The sequence below is a fragment of the Sparus aurata genome, chromosome 4 (genome assembly GCF_900880675.1).
Source record: "Sparus aurata chromosome 4, fSpaAur1.1, whole genome shotgun sequence".
Lineage (NCBI taxonomy): Eukaryota > Metazoa > Chordata > Actinopteri > Spariformes > Sparidae > Sparus > Sparus aurata.
Window position 1 is genome coordinate 28,961,996 of NC_044190.1, and position 22,741 is coordinate 28,984,736.

Below are 22,741 nucleotides of genomic sequence, written 5' to 3' on the forward strand. Positions count from 1 at the left end.
CAAGAGAAAATTAAAGATTTTTCAACATTTGCTAGTGCCAGCTAAATAAATGTAATGTTTTGCTCCTTTTCTTATCAGTGATGACAGTAAATGTGTCTTTGAACTTTGGACTTTTGGACTGTTGGTTGCACCAACAAAGCAATGGTAGAGATGGTAGTTTTGAGCTCTGCAAAACTGTGATGAGCTTTTTTTTTTCCATTGTATGGTTAAAACAATTAATCCATTAATCATAAAATTAATCAGCAGTTTAGTTATTGTTGCAGCCCTATACTCTTCCTTTAAATTCAGTAAAACAACAAACTTAAGTTGAAATATATAAGAGTTATGTCAAATATGTAAATTTATTCAATTGCAGAGATATCTATTGAAGGCAGAGTTATCAACAAAAAAAAACAATATTTGAATTGTTAACTGAGCTTACTAGCTAATGACAGTTACAGTTAGAAGCAGTTAGCGGATATGTTTGGAGTTGTTTAAATTAAGATATCCACAGGTGACCAATTCTAAGTTTTGGCAAGTTTTCTATTATACCTCTTGTTATTACTGCTGTCATCAACAAAATCTATTGAGTCCGACATACCTGAATCTCCTTGCTCATAATGTCCATCAAGAATAACTTCATCTAAGCCTGATTTCAGTTATACTAAAGGTGAATAATGCAATTCTATAGAAAGACAGTTGACTGTTGAGTCTCATTCTCAGGCACTAAAATATAGATGCTTTGGCTTGGTGATGCATGGCATCAGCGGGCTCCATGAATTGTTTTCTAGCTTAATAAACACAAATGGTATCTGACAGGATTTTCTCCCATATGTCGGAGATGTTGAAATCTTTGAGGACATGTGGATGGGCAATATTATATAACAGAAACCCCTGCTCATACCATTATGATAATGCATGGGATATTGGGCATTATGTTTTCATCATGTAACAGCTTGAGCAATTCTGCAGTCATGTTACAAAACAATGTACTGTCATAGAATCAGACAGGACTTTACCATATTCTGGCGAAGGCCTTTATTGGCCTAAATTTTTGTATCAAGTAAAATTTAACAGAATCTGATAGAACGTCACAGAATGTGTCCTGCCGCCACTAAAATGATGATGATGATGATTCATGCATGAAAATGACCCCACATCCAATATCATAATACCTCTCTCTCTCACACACACACACACACACACACACACTAATATGTATTCATCAGGAAAAAGACAGCAATGATTAGAGGCCTAATGGGCATGTGTGATGATGCGTTTCAGGGTGTATGTGTGTGAGCAGTCAGGCATGGCTCAGACTTGAACAAAATAATTATCTGCTTGATACTGATGAATCAAGTGACTGACACACAATCACACACACACTGCTTAGTCCTTTTTTTTCTGCTGTGCACCTGAGTTTTTCCTCACTACTACCTGAATGTTGACAGTTTACCCTGCAACATATTTTTCACAACCTCTGGCAGTTAGCAATTAAGTTGGCAGACAGAAAACACACAGTCAACTTTCATAAAATCACACAAAACCAGATGACTGTGCACACGCTTACACATAATAACACAGGCACACACACAAACAAATAGAAGTATGCTTGCAGCATTTTGCAGACAGGCTGTCAGACCATTACAAACTATATTGATTGCGCTGCTTTTATTCAGAACTTAACAGAGTGACAACAACACGCAACCAGCCGGAATTAGTTATCGGCTATTGAAACTTGTGCACGTAAAGCTACACAAAGAAGGAACAAAAGGCACGCTAACTTTGATGAAAACATTCATCTCTGTCTCAATTTGGTAGAACACGTTATTGATGAAATAAGTCATCTGGAATAATGGTCAGTCAGAGGCTGCGAGAGACGGAATGAAGAAGAGGAGAGTAGACAAAGAGGGACAGAGCAGGAGTCTGAGATGGAATCGGAAAAATGTAAAGAGAAAAAAGAACGGAGTACAGAAAGATGACTGTTATTCATCTAAATTCACGCTTGTTTGCTCTCTTTAGATATCTCTATTCTATCTATGTATTCTCTCTCCAAATCTGTTTACACTTTCTCTGACTGACCACAAAAAGCTCATACAAACATACACTTAGAATTTGAAGGTGTGTTTAATCATCTGTCTCATTCCCTGTATACACATATTAAATCATGATTGAAGATCAATGTTCAAGCAGGAATACATACATCTTCAACTTAAGGAAGATACGTTTGTGAAATAACAAGTTAAGGGCCTTTAAGGAAGGTGTTTACACAGAAAGATGATTACTGATAGAAAACAGAAACTTCACAGCTCAACAATTGAAGCTCAGTTGAAGTCAATGAGATAAAAATGCCAAGTAATAGGAATATTCATCAATATTCATAGACACTAGGGATAATCCTAAACATGTAGATTAACCTTGTCATTGTTAATTTGAATCAAGTCTTGAAACTTTGGATGAAGACAATGGGGAAGCTCTGTGAATTGTTGGGCTATACCCTGACAAACACTGTACTGATTTGATCGGGGGTGACAACAACAGAGTGATCGCCTGAAGAACCAAGGATCCGCCTCCCGTACAAACTTGTCAGCTGGTTGCAGTTTAAGCGGTTTCACAGTATAATTCTGACATAGCTGCCGCATATCAAAATATTGTATCAATGTAAAAAAAAATCATATCAGACAAAGGACATTTTCAAAACTCTTATACATTTAATATCAATTACAGCCTCAAAACTCGTGTAGCAGACATTGTTCAAATCTAGAGGCATCGATGGCCCACCATCATTGTTTTTTCTTCTTAGTTTCACTTTATAGAATTACACAGAGGAGTTAGCTGCCTTTCACTGTTTTTGTCAACATTGTCAAGGATGCAAATCATATCTTGTTTGAATCTCACTGGACACAGCTCACTTTCAGTGTGAGCGGAATTGATGAGAACATTCACGTCATTCTGGCTAGATAGGCGGATCGAAGGCATGCTTTCAGAACAAGAGAATGAACATGTTAATGTGTAGAATCATGCTATCATGCTCATTCCACTAAGTGCTGTAATAAAGAGGATCACAAATTATTAAGTCTAAGGCTGTTTAATGGGGCAAATTGGAAAAACAATAAAAAAAAAAAAAAATCTATAAACTGCATACAGTACACCAGCAATTCAGTATTGTGGATGGAAGAGATTTAAATGAATTCAGTGTCATTCATTTAGAATCTATTCTATTAATTTCTAGTCCATAACTGTCTTTATCCCCTTGTTCGTTGCTGTCCTTGTCTCTCCCTCTGTGTATGTAGATAGCGACATTCTGCAAATGCCAGCAGCTGTAGCAGCTGATAATCTGTCATTATAGCACATTCTTAAAGTGCTCTCAAAACCTCAAGCATTTTCAACACACACACACACACACACACAAACGTGCACACACACATGCACAAGCAGTACACAGAGCAGATAAAACCCATTCCGTCTGTCAAAAGCTAAGGCTATGTGAATCTATTATACTCTATTGTATTGCATTCTATTTTAAACCCAGATGAACACACACACACACACACACATACACACACAAAACAAGAGGATGCCTTTCCATCTGTCACCGGACATCGTGCAAAATCACTAATAATGTATGTTAAATTTGTCATGATGAAACTTTTACAAATGCAGCAATGTCAATTACTTCCTTTTGCCTAAAGCTGTGATTTCTTGTGAGACACTTGAAATAGGAAAAGGCAACTTCAACTGTCACTTCAATCGAAATGTCTTAAGATGCAGACCAATCAGACTGCCAGATGTTGATTTGAAAAGAATCTCCAAAATGGAAACTGAAAAAGTAATTCCAGTCTCAAAGCTAGGTGGGTGAGATAAATCCACACGGATACACTCAAGTTCTTAGTCATCATATGTTGCAATTTCTCTCTCCCAAGGTCAGAGAGACACAGAAATGAGAGCCCTTTCTTCTCCAACCTTTTATTTTTTTGTTCTCTCCCCTCAATTATATCTCACAATTTCTCTATCCTACTCCTTCAGAGGCCCAAAGGTAAGTAGACTCCATTTCCATGCATCTTTAGAGAAAGATTCAATGTCACATGTCAAGTACCTGCTTGGACAGTCAGTCTTTTTTCCTTTTCCCCCTTCCCTGTGCTCGATTTTTAATCATGTCTGTGCTTTCCTTCTCTCTTTTTCTCTGTAGTTTTCAATGTGCTCAGTGCCATTCTGCTCTCTTTTTGCTATTCCCTCTCTCCAATCTCAGCATCTTCAAACTTAACATTTTAGCCAAATCAAAGTGCAAGGAGGAAAGAAGATGATAGAAGGAGAGAGATAAATGAGAGAAAGATGGGAAGAGAGCAGCGCTGAGCAGAGCAGATGAGGGAGAGAGAGGTGAGGAGAGAGGGGTAGAGCATAAAGAACATAGATTTTAAGAAAAAAAAAAAAACGAGAGGCAAGCCGATGGTAAGGGGGAGAGGGAAGGGAGAGATTGGAGAGCAGGGAGTACAGGAGCTGGGAGAGGCAAGTAGAAGTAAAGACAAGATATGTGACGAGACATGAAGATAATACCACAAAAGAAACTGTAGATAGAGAAACTTGAGCTGTTGAACCGCAGGTTTATGAATTAATCATGTCTCTAACAATGACTCAACCACAAAGTTGCCTTCACAAAAATTGGGAGGTGTGTTGACCCTGAGCTCAGCAATGGAATTCAGTCGGCAAGCAGGATGATAAAAAGGAAGAGTAAAACAACAGCCCTTAAAATTTCTCAACACCAGGCCACATAAGAGAATATTTTTGTACAACTTGTCATAGTTTCTAGTCTGCCTTTAAACTTTTAACCTCTCCTGTCTCTCTACTGCATTTTTTAATCTCTATTTACCACAGGGAGGCTGTGTATGCAATATTAACATTTTTTTCAGCGACGTCATGCCTCACAGTCATGCAGTTAAACCTGCTGACATCTGAGATTTTTGGAACATGAAAACAAATTTAAAAAATATATATTCAAATAAATAACACATTCTGAGTATCCATCCTGTGGACAGTTTGCCTCTCTTGGCAAAAATCTTCAATAGACAGAGTAGATAATTTGCAGACAGGTTTCATAATATTCTCATCACTATGCTGACATCCCAGCTAATTTAATGAAAAATAGTTTAAGATTTCATCACCAATACTGCAGGCAATATTTCAAACTGCCAATATAGAGTGATGAAATTAAAATGGACCAACATAGACTGGTGAATATTTGACATAAAATAACAAAAAATACACATCAAAAGTTGCAACAAAAAGTTAACTTGGCATCTCAGTATTATAAACAATGTGAAGGAAATCAAGGTATAGGTTTATTTCCTCTACATACGACTATAAAGACTAATTTTTTTTATGGAATTGCCTGATGAAACAAAGAGGAAATAAAATAATGAAAATGAGCTCACCTTCTCAGAGTCCATTGCAGCGATGACCCACACACAGTGTGCGTTGTTCTCATATTGAACAGGGTAGTTAGGAGAAGTTATGATCCCTCTGGGCCCCCTTAGGTTGCTGCCACAGGTACGAGCTACAGAGGAAGAGAAAGACAGAGCGACACAGGGTTTTAAAAAGGATTTATGGGGTAATCAAAATTACGCTCACAGATGGCAAATGGCTTTTTACCTCAGAAAGAGAAAAGACAGAGAGGGTGTGGCAGTGACAGAGGGCAGTCATTGTAGACCATTGGTTTCAATGTAAGCAAAAATCAAAGTGTGGGTTGTGGACAAATTAGACATTTTGATAGATACACATTTGGTTATCTCAAAAGACAATATAATTTTAACTAACCAATAGCTAATTACTAAAAGAGGGGTATTAACTGCAATATTGTGACAATAGACTATTTAAAGATCCAACGTGCTATACATGTGTGCTGCAGAATAAAGTGGAGAATGATGTATTATTCTAGGACTTAAATTCAGGATATTCAATTGTACCACAGGCATCATCTCATGAGCGCCATGCATCTAGTGTTTACAGGAGTGCTGCCTTTAAGAAACCTTTTCAATTGGATACATACACAAAAATGCATACAAAACCTAGAGCCCTGTCCAATGGTAGATAAAGCCTTTTGCTGTCGTCTGACAACTTTTTCTTTCATCACTTTCCCTACATTGAGATTTATCCCTGATTTGGAGAAAGCAAAAGGCTTTTAAACCAGAATGGTTGCTAGCAAACGTGATAATGTGATGGATTTTATCCAAATATTGCACGATTATAATGGGGTCATCAGGTCAGGTCAAGTCAAGCAATCAGTGTATCCACATTTCCGAATGATGTTCAAATTCAGAAAGATTGCAATGACCCAAGAAATAAACATGAACAACCTCAAGACCTAAAAACAAGCATTTAGTCATAGCAAAATGGGGGCCTCTCTCCAGAAGAGTGTTCCAATTACACACAACATATTACTTAATATATGTATAATTACAATCCAATGGAGCTGATTGAAGCATTAGAACTTATTAGAGACTATTTCCTGTACTTTGCTCACTCACTTCAATTGTAAACAATACTGAGAAAATATATGACACAAGCAAAACATATTAATCCGTGTACCCTTCGTTCTTTGGTTTTTCCATTTCAGAACCAAATCAAAATAACAGAAAAACTACTTTGTTTTTCTGTTATTTTGTTTTAAAACAAGAACGGAAAAACGGAAAAACAGAATAACACAAAATCACACATTTTGTAGCTGTTATTCTGTTTTAAAACAAAAACAGAATAACGTGAAAATTAAGTTTTTTGATTTTTACTGTTTTGTTATTGTGATATTTGGAAAATTCGGCTTTAGGAGCGGTAGCGCAGTAATTGTAATTCATGTAATTCACACAGAAAGCTGCGCTGCCGCTCCTAAAGAGACGTGACGGTAGACGTCATGATGATGACGTCGGGGTGTTTCCCCTGCGGTTATTTATCAAAATATACACCTGCACCCGGCGTTTAAAGGGGACATTGCGGTTAATTGAAACCCGGCTATTATTTGGTAATAAATGGTACATTTACACCCCGCTCTGTACGCCGGAGCGGCGGCGGCCATGCGCATCCGCGATTCATTTACAGTCTGGAGGCGGAGTGCTGTGTGTCTCCTCTCTGCTCTGACTGCAGGCTGGACTGCTGCACGAGGCTACTGAGAGACTGACCGCCTGTGAGTGCTTTTGGACGGTGGAGGGACTCACGGCAGCACCCGCTGCTCGTTGAGCACAGTAACTGCAGAGTGATACGTGCTTTCAAGTCAGAGTCTCCAAACACCAAAAAAGTCTCCAATAACACCAGTAAAAGTCGCTATTTGTCGGTAGTCGCTTTTGGCAAAAAAGTCGCCAGAAGGATGATTTGTTTGTGTGTTATAATAGTCCAACCACTTGCATTTCGACATGGGGGGAATTTTCGTGATTTTATTTTTTATTTTTCAATCTTTTTAACGATTTTTTTTTTCCCTCCCATCCTGTAGCCTACTCGCACCCCCCCGGGAGAGTGTCCGCCCCACCGGTTGAGAACCACTGCATTAGTCCATTATTAGATTCCTTCTGATGCTGACTATCACATAAAAAGGTGTTTTAGAGGCTCAGACAGACCTCTTGTGTTCATTGGCAGTTCATTATGAGAGAGATCACGTCCACCTTCGGTGCGTGACGCACATTTCCTAATATGGACTTCACTCCTGGAGAGGGTGACCCCTAATTTCCACTGGATCCACTCCGTGTGTGTAGGTTACAACAAGGTGTGGAATCTGGTTAAAATTCCGCGTAGTCAAGCCTGCCGTTCCAACATTTTAAGTGCACCCTTATTACAGACTTTATGGCCATAAAGTAAGGGCGCACTTAAAATGTTGGAGCTGCTCCGTCTCTCCTTCTTTCTCTCCTGAGACGGGGGCGGACCGGACGAGCTAATGTTCCGGAGCAGAATGTCAATCAATTTTTTTTATCAGTAGGATATGCCTATAGGCTACATACACACATAGCCTACCCTGTTTATAGAAGTAATCACAGTCGTTTCCAGATCGGCGTCTGAAACATAGGCTACTTATACAGCGAAAGTTGTGCTCCATGAAAAATAAAAAATCGGAAAAAAGATTATTAAAAAAAAAGAAAAAAAAAATCACGAAAATTCCCCCAATGTCGAAATGCAAGTGGTTGGACTATTATAACACACAAACAAATCTTCAATCTAGCGACTTTTACTGGTGTTATTGGAGACTTTTTTGGTGTTTGGAGACTCTGACTTGGAAGCACGTATCACTCTGCAGTTACTGTGCTCAATGAGCAGCGGGTGCTGCCGTTAGTCCCTCCCCCGTCCAAAAGCACTCACAGGCGGTCAGTCTCTCAATAGTCTCGTGCAGCAGTCCAGTCAGAGCAGAGAGGAGACACACACCACCCCGCCTCTAGGCTGTAAATGAATCGCGGATGCGCATGGCCGCCGCCGCTCCAGCATACAGAGCGGGGTGTAAATATACCATTTATTACCAAATAATAGCCGGGTTACAATTAACCGCAGGGTCCCTTTAAACGCAGGGTGCAGGTGTATATTTTGAAAAATAACCGCAGGGGAAACACCCCGATCTCATCATCATGACGTCTACCGTCAAGTCTCTTTAGGAGCGGCAGCGCAGCTTTCTGTGTGAATTACATGAATTACAATTAGCCTACTGCGCTGCCACTCCTAAATCCGAATTTTCCAAATATCACAATAACAAAACAGTAAAAATCAAAAAACTTAATTTTCACGTTATTCTGTTTTTGTTTTAAAACAGAATAACAGCTACAAAATGTGTGATTTTGTGTTATTCTGTTTTTCCGTTTTTCCGTTCTTGTTTTAAAACAAAATAACAGAAAAACAAAGTTGTTTTTCTGTTATTTTAATTTGGTTTTGAAACGGAAAAACCAAAGAACGAAGGGTACACGGATTCATATTTCTTTAGCATACTAGTATTCTATGTTAGCATTTATCTCATAATACAGTTAAGGCTGATGACAATTCAATTATTAGTTTTGGAAACATCTTTTCATGAAGTGTCGAAGAAAGTCTAATTTTAGATCAGTGACCCATCCCTACACATTTACCATTGTTAGCATGACAGTCACTATCATGACATCAAAGGTCACCGGACTTCGGTGTTTCCTGCACGTTTAAATAAAGTAAGATGTTTAGGACAAAAAACTCCAGGGAGAGTGTATTTTTCAGAGCAATGGGACACTGAAGACTGCTTGTGTTTTTTGGGACAAAGGGCTGTCAGGGCTTTTTCAGACTATTAGGAATAACGGGCTGAGGAGCAAAGGGGAGTCCCCACTAAAGAAACTGGCCAGCTGACATGCTGTTAGCAAGGCAAGAGAAATCTAACTTTGACCTCTATGTTCCAGATAACATGGGTATTTGCTTTTGCTACCAAACTCCCTTCTTTTGCTGGTAAACGTTGAGTACCTTTGCCCCTGAGGAGCCTGCAGATTCCTGTTATCAACTGCATTTTTCATAATATTCTTCCTATTGCTCTATTTTTTATATATTGATTTTGTCCTGTATGATATTCAGGGTAATATTTCTTGTCTTCAGTACCTCATAAACTCTTTGATGTTTTATTGCCTTAACGGGTTACTTGGCAGAAAAAAGTGTAGTGTCAAAAGTCCCTTTAAAAATCCCTCTCTCGCGATCATAGTAATTTTAAAGGGCTTACTTGACATTTTCAATCAGTTGTAGTCAACAAGCACTGTCACACTGCGGAGGAAGTTTTATCTGATCATATATTTGCCCTTTATCTATCATAATGAGTTAGCTGAAGGCAATCACTGCCATTAGAGCGAGAAAAGGCCATTGACATTTGAGACAAGAATGGATATAAGCAGAACATAAGAATAATACAGAATAATAGTGGCAGTGTGAGGAGATAGAGAGATGGGTGGAAAAAAACAAATTAAAGAAGTTTACAGACAGGGTGAGAGACAAATTGGAAAGAAATGAGGGAGAGAGGTTAGAAAAACACAGAAAGAGTGAGTGGATAGGTTGAAAGATAATAATGTAAGAAAGGAAGAGAAAAGAAAGTGAGGGAGGAAGGGCAAGAGGCAAGAAAGAGACTGAGACACAAAATACCACAAGAGAAAGGGGCAGAGAGGAGAACCTCAGATGACTGATCTGCCTGTTAATTAGAAAAGAGCTGAAACACACTGCGATACACACAGGTACGCACACACATACACACAGACACACAGAAACACATTCATGGCGATTCATCCCAGAGACCAGCTTCTAATTAACATTAAAGTCTCAGTAGAGAATGAGAGAGGCTCATGGGTTTGAATCTCAGGAGAGTGATCATACCAGATAACACAATACACCAGGGCTACAGTATAGGATTTTTTAACCTCTGCCTGCCTACTTGTTTCCCTACTCTTTCCCTTTCTTGCCCTCTCTCCTTTAACATGTATGTGATGGAATTTGCAGTGTCGGGCTGCTGTTATGTTGTGCCGTACTGAATATTCACTTTTTAAATTCAGATTTTTTCTCAAAGTCAACCCTGGGACAGTTCAAATGTAACATACTTTCTGCATCTGTTTCTTTTACCATTTCAGTGAAGGAATATGAAATGTAATGCATATTGAGTGTCTGTATTTCTGCACCATTCGCAATTTTCAAGTATTATGCAAATACATTAAAGATGTCTTGAGCATCATTTTATTTTTTATCCAGTTTAGCTAAGCATGAGAGGCACCTTTGGAAACATTTGGATCTACAACGTAATATATTTATTCCGAAATGTAGTTGGGTTTAAACAAAGGTTTTCTTTACAAATGTAGAAATGTCACAGCTACAAGTGAGCCCAGCTGTGGAGAAGTGCTTATAGCAGTTTTGCATTGTGTGTATTGTCGTTTGAAGCTACCTGGGCCCTGCTTGAGAGCGCTACTTTAAATTACTGGTTTTCCATTGCTGATTTCCTAAACCCTAAAACACCCACTATGTTTTTGGTTGGTGTTTGGCTTAGCTGCACCATACAACATCTCATAAACTTCTCCTACCTACACTGCTGATCTTACTGATAATACATTCCACTGTTAGCTTAAGCTACTCTTATCTTTTTCCCTTTGTTTAATAAATAATTTGGTAATTTGCTTGATTGCGTGCGTCTCCTTCTTTTGCCTAAGGCATGGTACACTGAAGTTAACAAGAAAAGTTTTCCAACTTGAGGATGACTGAAAACGGCACTGACAAACACTGTTAAGTAATATATATATAATTAAAAAGCTACGATTACAGCTGGGGTACTACAGGATTTTAACTATATTTTTACCAATAACTTAATAAATGTGTCTTTGTAGGGTTAAGTCAGAAACTCATAGATTCTAGAAAGCTCTACAAAGCTGAAAAGCTGAATATAATATTCTGTGATTAACAGTCACCTTTTTGTATTGGACACTGTAGATCAATTGATTTGGTGCCAAACAGGTATCATGCTTGTTCAAACCTTAAAAACTTCATTTTAATCCTTTTTTCTTAAGTTTTGCACATTTAATTTTAGCACTTGGAATAATCATACTGGCAGTGTAATGGACTGCCAGATGGGCAAATTTTCCACTCTTGTGGGTAGTAAATCTTCATTCATGACTCGGTTTGCTTTTCTGGCTCCACAATGGTGGAACGAGCTCCCCAGTGACATCAGGACAGAAGAATTCCAACACATCTTCCATCACAGACTGCAAAACTGTCCAGACTGCATCTCGGCACATTATGAAACAAACAAAGAAACAAAAAAGTTTGTGTATTTTGTATCTTTTAGAAATTCTCAATTTGATACACATGATTGAATGTACTAATTGTTCACTATAAAGTCTATTCTATGATCTGAAATATTGCTGAAGATTTAAAGATCTGGGGCCTCATTCATAAAATACAATTCTTATGCAGAGCATAAAAAACATTGCATAAGCATTGTTCAAAAATTTCATTTTTTACTCACACAGCTGTGACCTATAAATCTCAAATCAACTTGAATTGACAGTACCTACTATTCGTTGTCCCCTCATATAATACTTTTTTGGAAGGCAAGAACAACGATGGTGGAGGAGGCTGAAGCTAGGCGACATGTATAATTTGGTGGAATAAAGAGTGGGTGAACAAAGGAAACTTCACACACAGCTTGGGAGTTTGACACCGCTACACATTGCTCAGAAGGCTCATGCAAAGTTCACTACAGCCTTGGACACATATGCTTCCAAAAATGCAATACCCCAACATAACCAGCAGAAAAATCACTCAAATGTACTACAGTCCACACTTTACTAAGAGATAAGATCATCACAGAAAGAATTATGTACTGCACCAAAAATCTGCAACAATTTTTGGTTCATGGTCACCTAACTAAAATAAAAATGAAAATGTGAAAATATGGAAATATGAACAGTCAGTACGAAGAAAAGCTTTGCAAATAAGCTTATTGTGAAAATAATATTCACATGTCCTTCCACATCTCTCACTCGTCATTGTTATTTCCTCTCTACTGTCTCTTCCTGACAAGAGTGGCCAGTATCATGTAGTCAGAAGGGTTCCTGCAGTCCTAGACAGACATACATATACAAAAACAGACACACACACTTACACTGTAATACGATGTGACAGCGACCCTATAGTGTTTGTCTGAGCACTGGGACTGCCTGTCTGTCAAACACACACACAGCTCAAGGCAAGTAGTGCTGCAGCTATGAAGTGTGTGACATTGTCCGGACACTTGCTGTCAATGTAAGTGTGTGTTGTGTGCACACACACGTGTGTGTGTGTGTGTGTGTGTGTGTGTGTGTGTGTGTGTGTGTGTGTGTTAACTGTCTGCCTTTTCATTGTGGAGCAATAAACCCAACAGGGTATTGTCAGTAAACATGTGGGCAGTGAGAGCCCCTGCATCGTTTCACTGCCACTCATGCAGTTATTTATTTAGTCACACAGCCAGTCAGTCAGAAAATGAATCATGATTTTAACACAGCAACAAACAACAAAATGTTAATCACAGTGATATATTTCATTATGTGTCAGTGATATTATACTTTAGAGCCTTGGCATTTGCAAAAAAGCCACAAATATAACAATTTCCTTTGGGGATTGCATTAGATTGTCCAGCTGTGGCAATGGTTGTGAGGAGCGGTTAACATATTTTTTTTGCGCTGATCAAAGAAATTTCAAGTGTTGTTCTCTGTTTTGTTAATTGTTTTTTAGGGCCCTGCTTTGTCCTGCTCTTGTTCTGAACTTTCCATCCCACCTGAGCAGAAGATTCCTTGTCAAAGGAGTTCAGACAAGAATCTTGTGATTGCTTCAGTGTCTAGCCTGGGGGGGACAGGCTTTTTTCTATTCAGTGCTTGGTGGCTTTGGAACAACATCATGAGGGTCTTAGGCAGCAGTAAGTACAAAATTATATCACCAAAGGATGTTATTTTACCCTTTACATTATAAACAACTAATCTCTTGAGAATTAAAAAAATAACAATGGATTTGTCTTACTAACATGTTTATCTGTATGGCCAAATCCTAATAAAGACCTGTAAGTCCACTGCTTCAAGAACATTTAACATAACATTATATTTGGGTGACTTAGTCATGCTTTCTAATGTAAAATTCAAGTCTAGTTTCAGTGCAACATTGCCTACAGCAGTTAGGCATAATTCCTGAACCGTTGGACCTCTACCTAATAGTAGTAGGTAAAGCAGGTCTTCACTGTTGATGGTTTAACTCTTGGCACCTACTTACAGCACCCTGAAGTGTCCTTGAGTGTTACACTGAATCCCAGATAAGCAGGTCAGCACCTTGTCTGACAGCTCAGTCACCGTCAGTTTAAAAATGTGTACGGCAGTGTGTGTGAATGCATGTGAAAGTGACTCATTGTAAAGCTCTTTGCGACTGTCTCAGGATAAATGTGCTAAATAAATGCAGTCTATGGCCGTCAGATTACTTTTTACTCCTTGCTTTAAGTGCTTTAATATCACCATGGTAGATGTCAAACCAGTGTATAAAACCAGTGTATGAAAATGAATGAAACTTACTTCTGCAGATGGGTCTGTGGTCACTCCAGGCAGCTAGTGTGTCGGTGACTCGTTGACAGGTGATACTTTTAGATCCTTGTAGTACATAGCTGTCATCACAACTGAACTGGACGTTGGAGCCAACTCTAGTTAAGGAGACACAACAATAACAACACTTGTCAAAAACAGTAACAACAGTGAGGATGACTGCAGCTCTGATTTCTTCAAAAAGCCCCAGTCAGGTGTTTTTGTGATACTTTTAGAAAGCTCTTACATCACAGCTTATATCTTAAGAGAGCTGGGCTCTTTCAGGAGATAATTGTAGAAATAATTTATGAATCACGGTCATGATATTAATGATGTAAAGCTTTTTAGGTCCCTGTGGAAGACAACCATCGCCACAGATCATCCAATTTGAATCTCTAATTCCTCTTTCTGTAAGACCCCGTACTTTTTCGTCATCTTACCTTCCTCTTATCTTCTTTTCTTTGCTCTCCTTTCCTTTCCTTTCTTTTCTCAACTCTTCTCGCCTTCTCTCTCATCAGTGGTTCTGATCCTTCCTGTGCTCCCATTCCCTCCAACACCCCACTGCCTAACACGTGAGAGGGACATTCAGCCATCTAAGTGGTAGTCTGCATGGTGTCGTGTCTGTAAAGCTTAATGTCTCTTCCCTGCTGACACACTCCGCAGTCTACCACCTGGCCAAACATTCGCTACGTAGGGTTCTGGTTGTTCAGTGGCTTCACCCTGTTGTTAAACACTGTGAAGTCGCACAGCCCGGCCGAATCTCTCTGTTAGTGCCTTTGTCACGGAGAGTTGGGTCATTCACTTTACAGCTTCTGCTACTTTGGTGCCACTGATGGCACTGAAAATACCTTACGTGCAGCCGCTTGCTGTGAAATTTACAATTACCAGAGAAAAACTTACTGTTATTGCTTTTTTTCCTGAAAGAACTTTTCACTGCAATTGTGTACGTGGTTGTCTGACAATGGAAACGGCCATGGCACACTGAGGTACAGCCATCTTGCACACTGCCCAACAGCGAAAATTCTTATTTTCTCCACAGCTCATGTCCTCTCCTGTTTTACCTCATCAGACCAGAAATCTGCTCAAGCTCCTGCATCTTGGTGCTCAATGATGATTAGATAGAAACCTGTAACACACACCAGACACATCTATGCCAACATGCATACGCACAAACACACAGAGGTAATGACCTTTCGCTGAAGCTCCAATAATAGAACTATGGAGTATGTACAGTCATGGTGCTGATGGTGAATAAGTCCACCAGGAGCTAAGCATTAAAAGATTTGTTCAAGCGTTTTTCAGCCTGAAAGTATTATCCGCTAAACGTAAAAATGAAATGCCCGTTTTGATTTCCTCATAATCATGAGAGAAACATAAGGACAATTTAGCTGCCACTGATGTTAAGTGGATGAGTCGTAGGGAAGGGTGATCATTATATAATAGCTCTCTCCTGATTAAATGAAATTATGGCTCCCTTTCTACTGATAAGATGACAGACACCATGGGGTGAATCATTTAAAAATCCCTGTGTCCATCAAGGTCTTGTTAATTAGCCAAGATCCTTCGTCCCAAACATTTCTTCCCATTCTCTGTGTATAACTGCTATATGAGTGAGGACTGATACAAACTATAATCAGGGCAAACAATGAAAAGTATAAAACAGGCTCAGTCTCTGTTGGGAAGGGAGAACTGCAGGTCTGAAACTACTTGACTGACAGTTACAGGGCAACCTGTACCTGGGAAATTAGGTAACAGCAGAAGAGGTTAAGAATTGCAGATTTACGCTGCTTAGTGTAGGGCTGCCACTCACAATCATTTTTATTCTCAATAGGCTCTTTGGACGTCAGCTTCCGCGTTCATGTAATACGGCTCACTCGCTTCCGGTTGCCTAGAGATGGCGCTCTTCTACAGTCGATGCCTGACAGACCTGCCGAAGATGACGATTAACGATGTCCATCGCATTTGCGTCAGCGAAAGCCACGAAGAGCAAGCTGGAGAAGGGATTTAGCATGTACACGAATTCTTATGTGTTTGAACATGAAGGTGAGTCTCCTATACTTATGTCTTTGTGGTTGGGATAGCAAGAAGCTATGGTGCTAGCTAGGGTGGTTGCAACAGTAAACATTGAGCCTACTCACGGACAGTGACATACCGTAAAATACCAAATAATAGCCGGGGCGTTTATTTGTTTCAATCACTTAAGTCTGTAATGTTGTTCAGAAACACATTTTGTTATACTGGGTGAAATGATCCTGCTATCCTGAGAGTAGTCAATACATTATGTATTCAGAAAAAGGAACGAAAATAATTGGACCTCTGTGGCAGCTGTAGGACTGAGAAAAAGTTGACCGATCCGTGCCATCCAGCCCGGATAGCAGGATTTGCCACTTTCAAATCTTGCTAGCTCCCTTGCTAGCTCTCCAGGATTGTAGACCCTAGCTTTAACAGACAAGCAAGAAGCAAGCAAGAAGCTATGTTGCTAGCTAGGCTGGTTGCAACAGTAAACATTGAGCCTACTCACGGACAGTGACATACCGTAAAATACCAAATAATAGCCGGGGCGTTTATTTGTTTCAATCACTTAACAGACGAGGCAGCAATTGGGGACAGGCGTTTAATTCCTTCCTCTCAAAAATCCGGAATGAAAATGTCACAAACTTCGCCAGCTTCAGCGTCTGTCCGAGGAGGACAGCAACAGGGCCAGGCTGCCTAGTCGGGGGAGGAAGAAGGCCAGCGAGGAGCTGGAGATAAACATGCGGGAATGGGTTATCAGCGAACGGGCACGCCACGAAAGAGTGTCCCGCAAAATGATCAGGGCGATGGCGAAACAGAGAAACTTCTAGTGGCTGCTTCTCCCGAGTTTATCCATCACCCTAATCATTTTGCGGGACACTCTCTCGTGGCATGCCCGTTTGCTGATAACTCATCCCCGCATGTTTATGTCAAGCTCCTTGCTGGCCTTCTTCCTCCCTCCATTCCTCCCCAACATTAGCTCCTTAGTTAACTCAGTTAACATTACAACCACAACAGTGTGTCATCATAAGTGAAACCTTATACTTAAGTAAAAGCCACATAAAACATGTTTTACACAAGTATTACTTCAGATTGCCAGTAGAGGTAAGGTTGACACGGGTTACCACGGTTACGCATCTCCAATCCAACCGGCAACAGGCTCTCGGGAATTGCGTCACTTCCGCGCTAAGCAGTGCGTCTGAAAAAATGCATACTGCTGTTATTCACTCAATGAATGTTGAACGATAGTACACATATTGAGTATGTAGTGTATAGTATGGATTTTCGGAGGCAACCTCAGCTTCATATTCAAACACATAAGAATTCGTGTACATGCTAAATCCCTTCTCCAGCTTGCTCTTCGGGGCTTTCACTAAAGCTTTACAAATGCGATGGACATCGTCAATCGTCATCTTCGGCAGGTCTGTCAGGCATCGACTGTAGAAGAGCGCCATCTCTAGGCAACCGGAAGCGAGTGAGCCGTATTACATGAACGCGGAAGTTGACGTGCAAAGAGCCCATTAGGGGTGAAAGATACGGTTCTTTTCAGCCAATAAAATAACAACCTGCTTGTCATGGCTGATAACATAACCAAATATTTCACATTTCTGTATTCTAAAAAGAAAGTTCTTGACCAGTAGTTCATGCACACCTCAGGGCAGATCCAACATAAAAGGTGCATCAGTTGTTCTGGCTGATCAGACCCTCTGCTCAGGCTGAAGGTGGGCAAAGTAATGCTACCATTATGTGATCACCAGAATCCCTGTACTTATACGAACTATTAAAGATGTATAGTGTAGGTATAGATCGTCCCAGGTGAGTTGTAACAGGTAAGTGAGGTGTGAGTAAAGATGTCAATCAAATAGTCTGTACATTTCCATTCTGAAAAGAGCTCAGCCAGAAAAGATGAATCACCTGTGCAGGTGTTCCAGGAATGTGCAAGGCCTATAAACCAAGTCCCACATGTTGGGAAGTAAATAATACATGAATTAGTGAAATCTTTAACAGCTAACATTTAGTGTTTCCAGTCACAAGCTTAAAATATTTAATATTTACTTGAGGCAGGGATGACACAAGGCTCTTTTGTGTTCATTAATTATCTTATAGCCACTAAGTGGTGGTGAAAGTGTTCTCGAAAGTGTTCTCGAAAGTGTTACACACACACACCGCACACACACAGACACACGCACAGAAAGCAGCAGCTACAAAAGAATAAAACTGCAGCTTAAACACTCATTACCTGCAAGTGGCACACATGCAAAATTCCAGCACATAAACTCTCGAAGCAATCACCTCTTTATTGTGTGTGTGTGTGTGTGTGTGTGTGTGTGTGTGTGTCTATATCAACATGTCTATATCTGCAGGTTCAAAATGTTACCACTAAGAATCTGCTCTCCTTGAGGTGACACCGATGGGCAGGTGTGGAACAGGTCTGACAAGCATTAAACAGCTCCCCTTTAAAAGTCTGCAGATATGAATATGAGTTTTTCAAGTTTGTTACTGGCCACTTACATAAGGTGCTTCTCATCCAGAAAACCAGAGCTGTGCCATCATGTCCCCAACAGACATAAATTATTCATGATAATACATAAACTACAAAACACTTCAGTCCCCACGAAAACGAAGGAAAACTTTAGTGAGGACGTTAAATGCTCATTGGACCAATTTGGGGACCAGAATTTGGGCAGAGTGGCACTCCCTCTTAGTCTGGGAGTTAAAGGTTGCTGTGAGCTAACTTGAGACGAGGGACAACTACAAAACACAGTGATTTCTGTAGAAGTAATCCGAACTGGGACCTGTATGTCTGTAAGCTCAAGATAACCTGGATAAACTCAAACAGTCCTCACTTAAAACACTGACAGTCATTAAATCCAGACTAAACTCACAATGTTTAAGTCCCCCAGTACACATACTGCCAATCTTCCATGTTGCACAGTCGAGTATTTCATAAAGCCGAAGCAGGGTGGCAAGGGAATCAACTCACCTGGTAAGCTCAACTGTACTCTTAAAAAAAAAAAAACGTGTCAGAAAAGGAGTGTTTTGTCTGTTCCGCCTGCAGCAAGGCTCGATATTTTCAACTAACTGTCAGTAATTGGCCCAGTGCTGGCAACAACCAAGCTGTTCTGACTTAAGAATTAAAACAGCAAAACATAAATTGAGCAAGAATCCCTCTTCCCACTTGTGCCAAGCTTGCGAATGTAATCCACTGCAGGAAAAGACCTTTGAGTGAGATCATTTTCTGTCTGGTTTTTACATCTGACACACATACAATGACGATCCCTAGGCTGATCATCAAATCAACTGGATCTAAGGCACTTTTTTTGTATACCTGATTAGACTTGGAGTGACGGGGAAGAGTTGCGTCTGGGAAAATGGGAACTTACTGGAAGGCGGAGCCCATCCTCTTGCCATTTTCTGGAACACCAGGATCTGGACAAACATCTCCAGCAAGCCCGCTTTGACTCACTGAAAAAAAGAAGAGAGAACATATGGTCTGTCTGTTTGTCAGACTAAGTGACGGGGGGAAAAAAAAACATTTTTATTATCATGTCCACAAGAATGAGTATTTTTCAATATGTGATGACTGTCAAGTGGTTAAGTATAACTAGGATGACTCCAACTGTGAGAGATATCCTCAGCTGGTGTTGAGAATTCACAAAATGGGGCACGCACTCCATTCTCGGCTAAATCAGGAACATGAAAAGTACACGAGACAAACAGGATAATAATCTACGGGATTTAAAGATAGAACATTTTTAACGAAAGAGTAGCAATGGACACATTTATCATTATCTGCCTTTAGTAATTCATCTCTCTATGGAGATCATCCCACACAAAATAAACAACCATCTCTGTGTTTACTTTCGCCCTTGAAAGGAAAAATATAAGAAACAGTAATTGCTTTTGACAAAAGTCTGGAAACTGACGAATTATTCATCTAAGTATGTTGTTATTATACAGCAGACATTTTAACTTCTCAGAGCAGGAAAAACACTGCTGATAACACTAATGATGGCCACATTTCATTTATCAACCCAGTTCCGGTGCTCAGGTATTGTGCAAGCTTACCTACTAACACTTAATGGAAATGAAACAACTGCTAATGTTATTATATTAACCTGGAATTTTCCTGCTTCGACAGGTCGGAATGTTGTGAAAAGGGTCTATACCAGGACCGTGAAACTAGCTCACCCAGATTGAGTAACTTACACTTGTGTTTTAGCTGCTAAAATGTCTAAATTGAAAAAGTGTATAGGTTAGGGATCTCTTGCTCCATCGTTTAATTTTGCACTTGATAAAAATACATGCAAAATGATGAGTTTAGTTCACCAAGATCGTACTTTTTTCCCCTCCAGACAAAACCATTAGAATAATCTTAAGGATGCTTACTTTCAGAATAATCACATACAAATTCCACCCACGGATTTTTACAGTTGAGATACAGATATTCAACAATGTGAGGGGAAATATCAGACAATACGTTGAATACATTACATCAAATAAGCAGTAAATAACCCACATATATCAGTGTCCTCAGCATTACTTGCTGTTGACACCTTAAACTTAAGTTGAAACCTTCTAACTTTACTGACGTGTTTAATTAAATGAGGCTAAATTACCTCAATTATAAATGTAATGAATGCTGAAGTAAATTTGTAAGAATCATTAAGGCTGCAATTAACGCTGGCTGAATATAAAACCATGTCGAAGTAACATTAGGTCGCAAATCTGTTTAGACGGCTACAAACAAATATGAGCCAACTGCAAACCTAGCATGTGACGAAAGTTGACGTTAGCTAACATAACGTCTACTTCTGGCTAACAGTAAGTAAAACAACTTACGTTTATTTTGTGGGGTGTTTTTTCGTCTATATTTCGGCTATTCTTCATATTCTTTTGCCCCCATCAATTGCTAACATCACTGCTAGCTTCTATTCACCATAACGACACTGATAAAAGAGAAAGGAAAGGTTGACAAAAAGCGCGAAGCCAGTTGCAAACCTAGCTTGTCATGAGCGTAAAGGCCAGCTAACTTCATGCCAGTAACAGTATGTGGAATAAACTCAACTTACATTTTGCGTAGTGTTTCTTTGGCCTACAGTATATTTCGCTCGTTCTCCATATCGTTGTGTTTTTCTCCCCCATCAAGTGACACTGTCATTAGGCTACCAAGATCCATTTAAGCTAACCTAACTTCCTCACAAAACATAAGCTGTGAATATCTCCGACCATGTGAACTTTAGCTTGTCCCTGAACGCAGCTCTAACTCAATCTGCCAGATGTCAGCCAGACATTTAATAAATTGCTCTGAGCAAATGGCACACATTGGAATCTAAAACCTTTTATGAACAATTTAAGAGGTTCTGGTGTTAGCATTACCATCTCTTTACATAAACTCCATTATAATTCACATTGGAAAATGCTATTGTTTTGTATTCTATAATTCTGATTAATATTCTACGAACAAAAACACAAGACAAGCTTATGAATACTAACCTTTAAATAAAACTACCCAAGCTTTATAACAATACACAAACTCAAATTATTCAAACTTTCTCCATATTAGCCTGCTGCAACATTTTTTACAGGTTGTTAGGCCTGCATTAGTAGTAGTCTAATAACCCAAATATACAATACAGTAGTCTAAAAATATATAAGCCCATGGATGACATGATTATTGAGTCAAATTACTTTTAATATGAATATTGCATGCAGGACCTTAAACTGGGTATTTCTACAAAATGGCATTGCTACTCTTAATTAAGTGAATTAAGGTCATGAATACTTCTTCCACCCTTGAAAAAAATACAGGCTACATATTTTTTTTTATGCAACTTTTCAACTCCTGCACCTTTATCCAGGGCATTTGAAATGTTCCCGATGTTTCATTATGCCTCTCTCCCTTTACGTTATCTTGAATTATTAACTTCCCTGCTGCATTGTCATATAGTGTTCATTTTCAAGCGTTGTGTAATAGTCATACGCAAAAATCCAACATTTAGTCTACAAAAAACATATATAAAAAAAAAAAAACATTTTATAAAACCTTCAGAGAAAAAAACTGTTAAAAGAAGAAGAAAAAAAAACTTTTATGGAATAAAAATGGCGGGACAACTGTCACATCTCGGCATTTAATTCCCTCCTGTTTTGTTGTACATGATCTGCTCTGGTCCTTAAAAAAACAAATAAAAAAAACAAACAACAACACAAAAGCAAATCACATCACAATTTTTCGTCCAGCTCTTATTTGGGATCTAGCATTGTTTTCTTGCTCCGGCTGGGAGCATCTGCCGGATGCCGACGACATAATGTAAATGTAAATGAGACCAGACAACATGACAGAAACCAGTTTGGACCAGCTCTGTCTTAATGGAACTCTGCGGATGAAAAATGGTGGTTAGCATGAAAATAAAGGGAAAGGACAGAGAGGATAAATAAAATAGGAATGAGGAGGATGCCGGAGAGGGCACGACAATAGCGCGACGGAAAAAAAGAGGAGAATATCCCTGTGATAACATGTGTCTCAGAGAATAGACAATATCTGACCTCTCAACCTCTCTCAAATTCTTTCCGTCCATCTTTTCTTGTATCTGTCTCTCTTCCTGCCTCTACTCCCTCTCGCTTCTTCTCTCCACTTTTGTATTCTCAGCTTGCACGCCCCGCTTTCCCCCCTCCTTCACACACATTAGCCGCAATTTACAAAGGGATGC

General features: G+C 39.4%; 1 protein-coding gene across 3 annotated transcripts in view; it reads right to left on the minus strand.

Annotated features, from left to right (window-relative positions):
* The window catches only part of LOC115580272 (CUB and sushi domain-containing protein 1-like), a 419,751-nt gene that overhangs the window by 161,011 nt on the left and 235,999 nt on the right, over positions 1–22,741 (minus strand). For all 3 annotated transcript variants that reach the window (XR_003983835.1, XM_030414457.1, XM_030414456.1), the window contains exons 8-10: positions 19,415–19,496; positions 14,013–14,137; positions 5,409–5,530 (exon numbers count right to left, since the gene is read on the minus strand). Coding sequence is in view for 2 of the 3 variants with exons in the window: in XM_030414457.1 (XP_030270317.1) it covers positions 5,409–5,530; positions 14,013–14,137; positions 19,415–19,496 (329 nt within the window). In the remaining variant the exon portion in view is untranslated. The remainder of the gene's footprint in view (positions 1–5,408; positions 5,531–14,012; positions 14,138–19,414; positions 19,497–22,741) is intronic.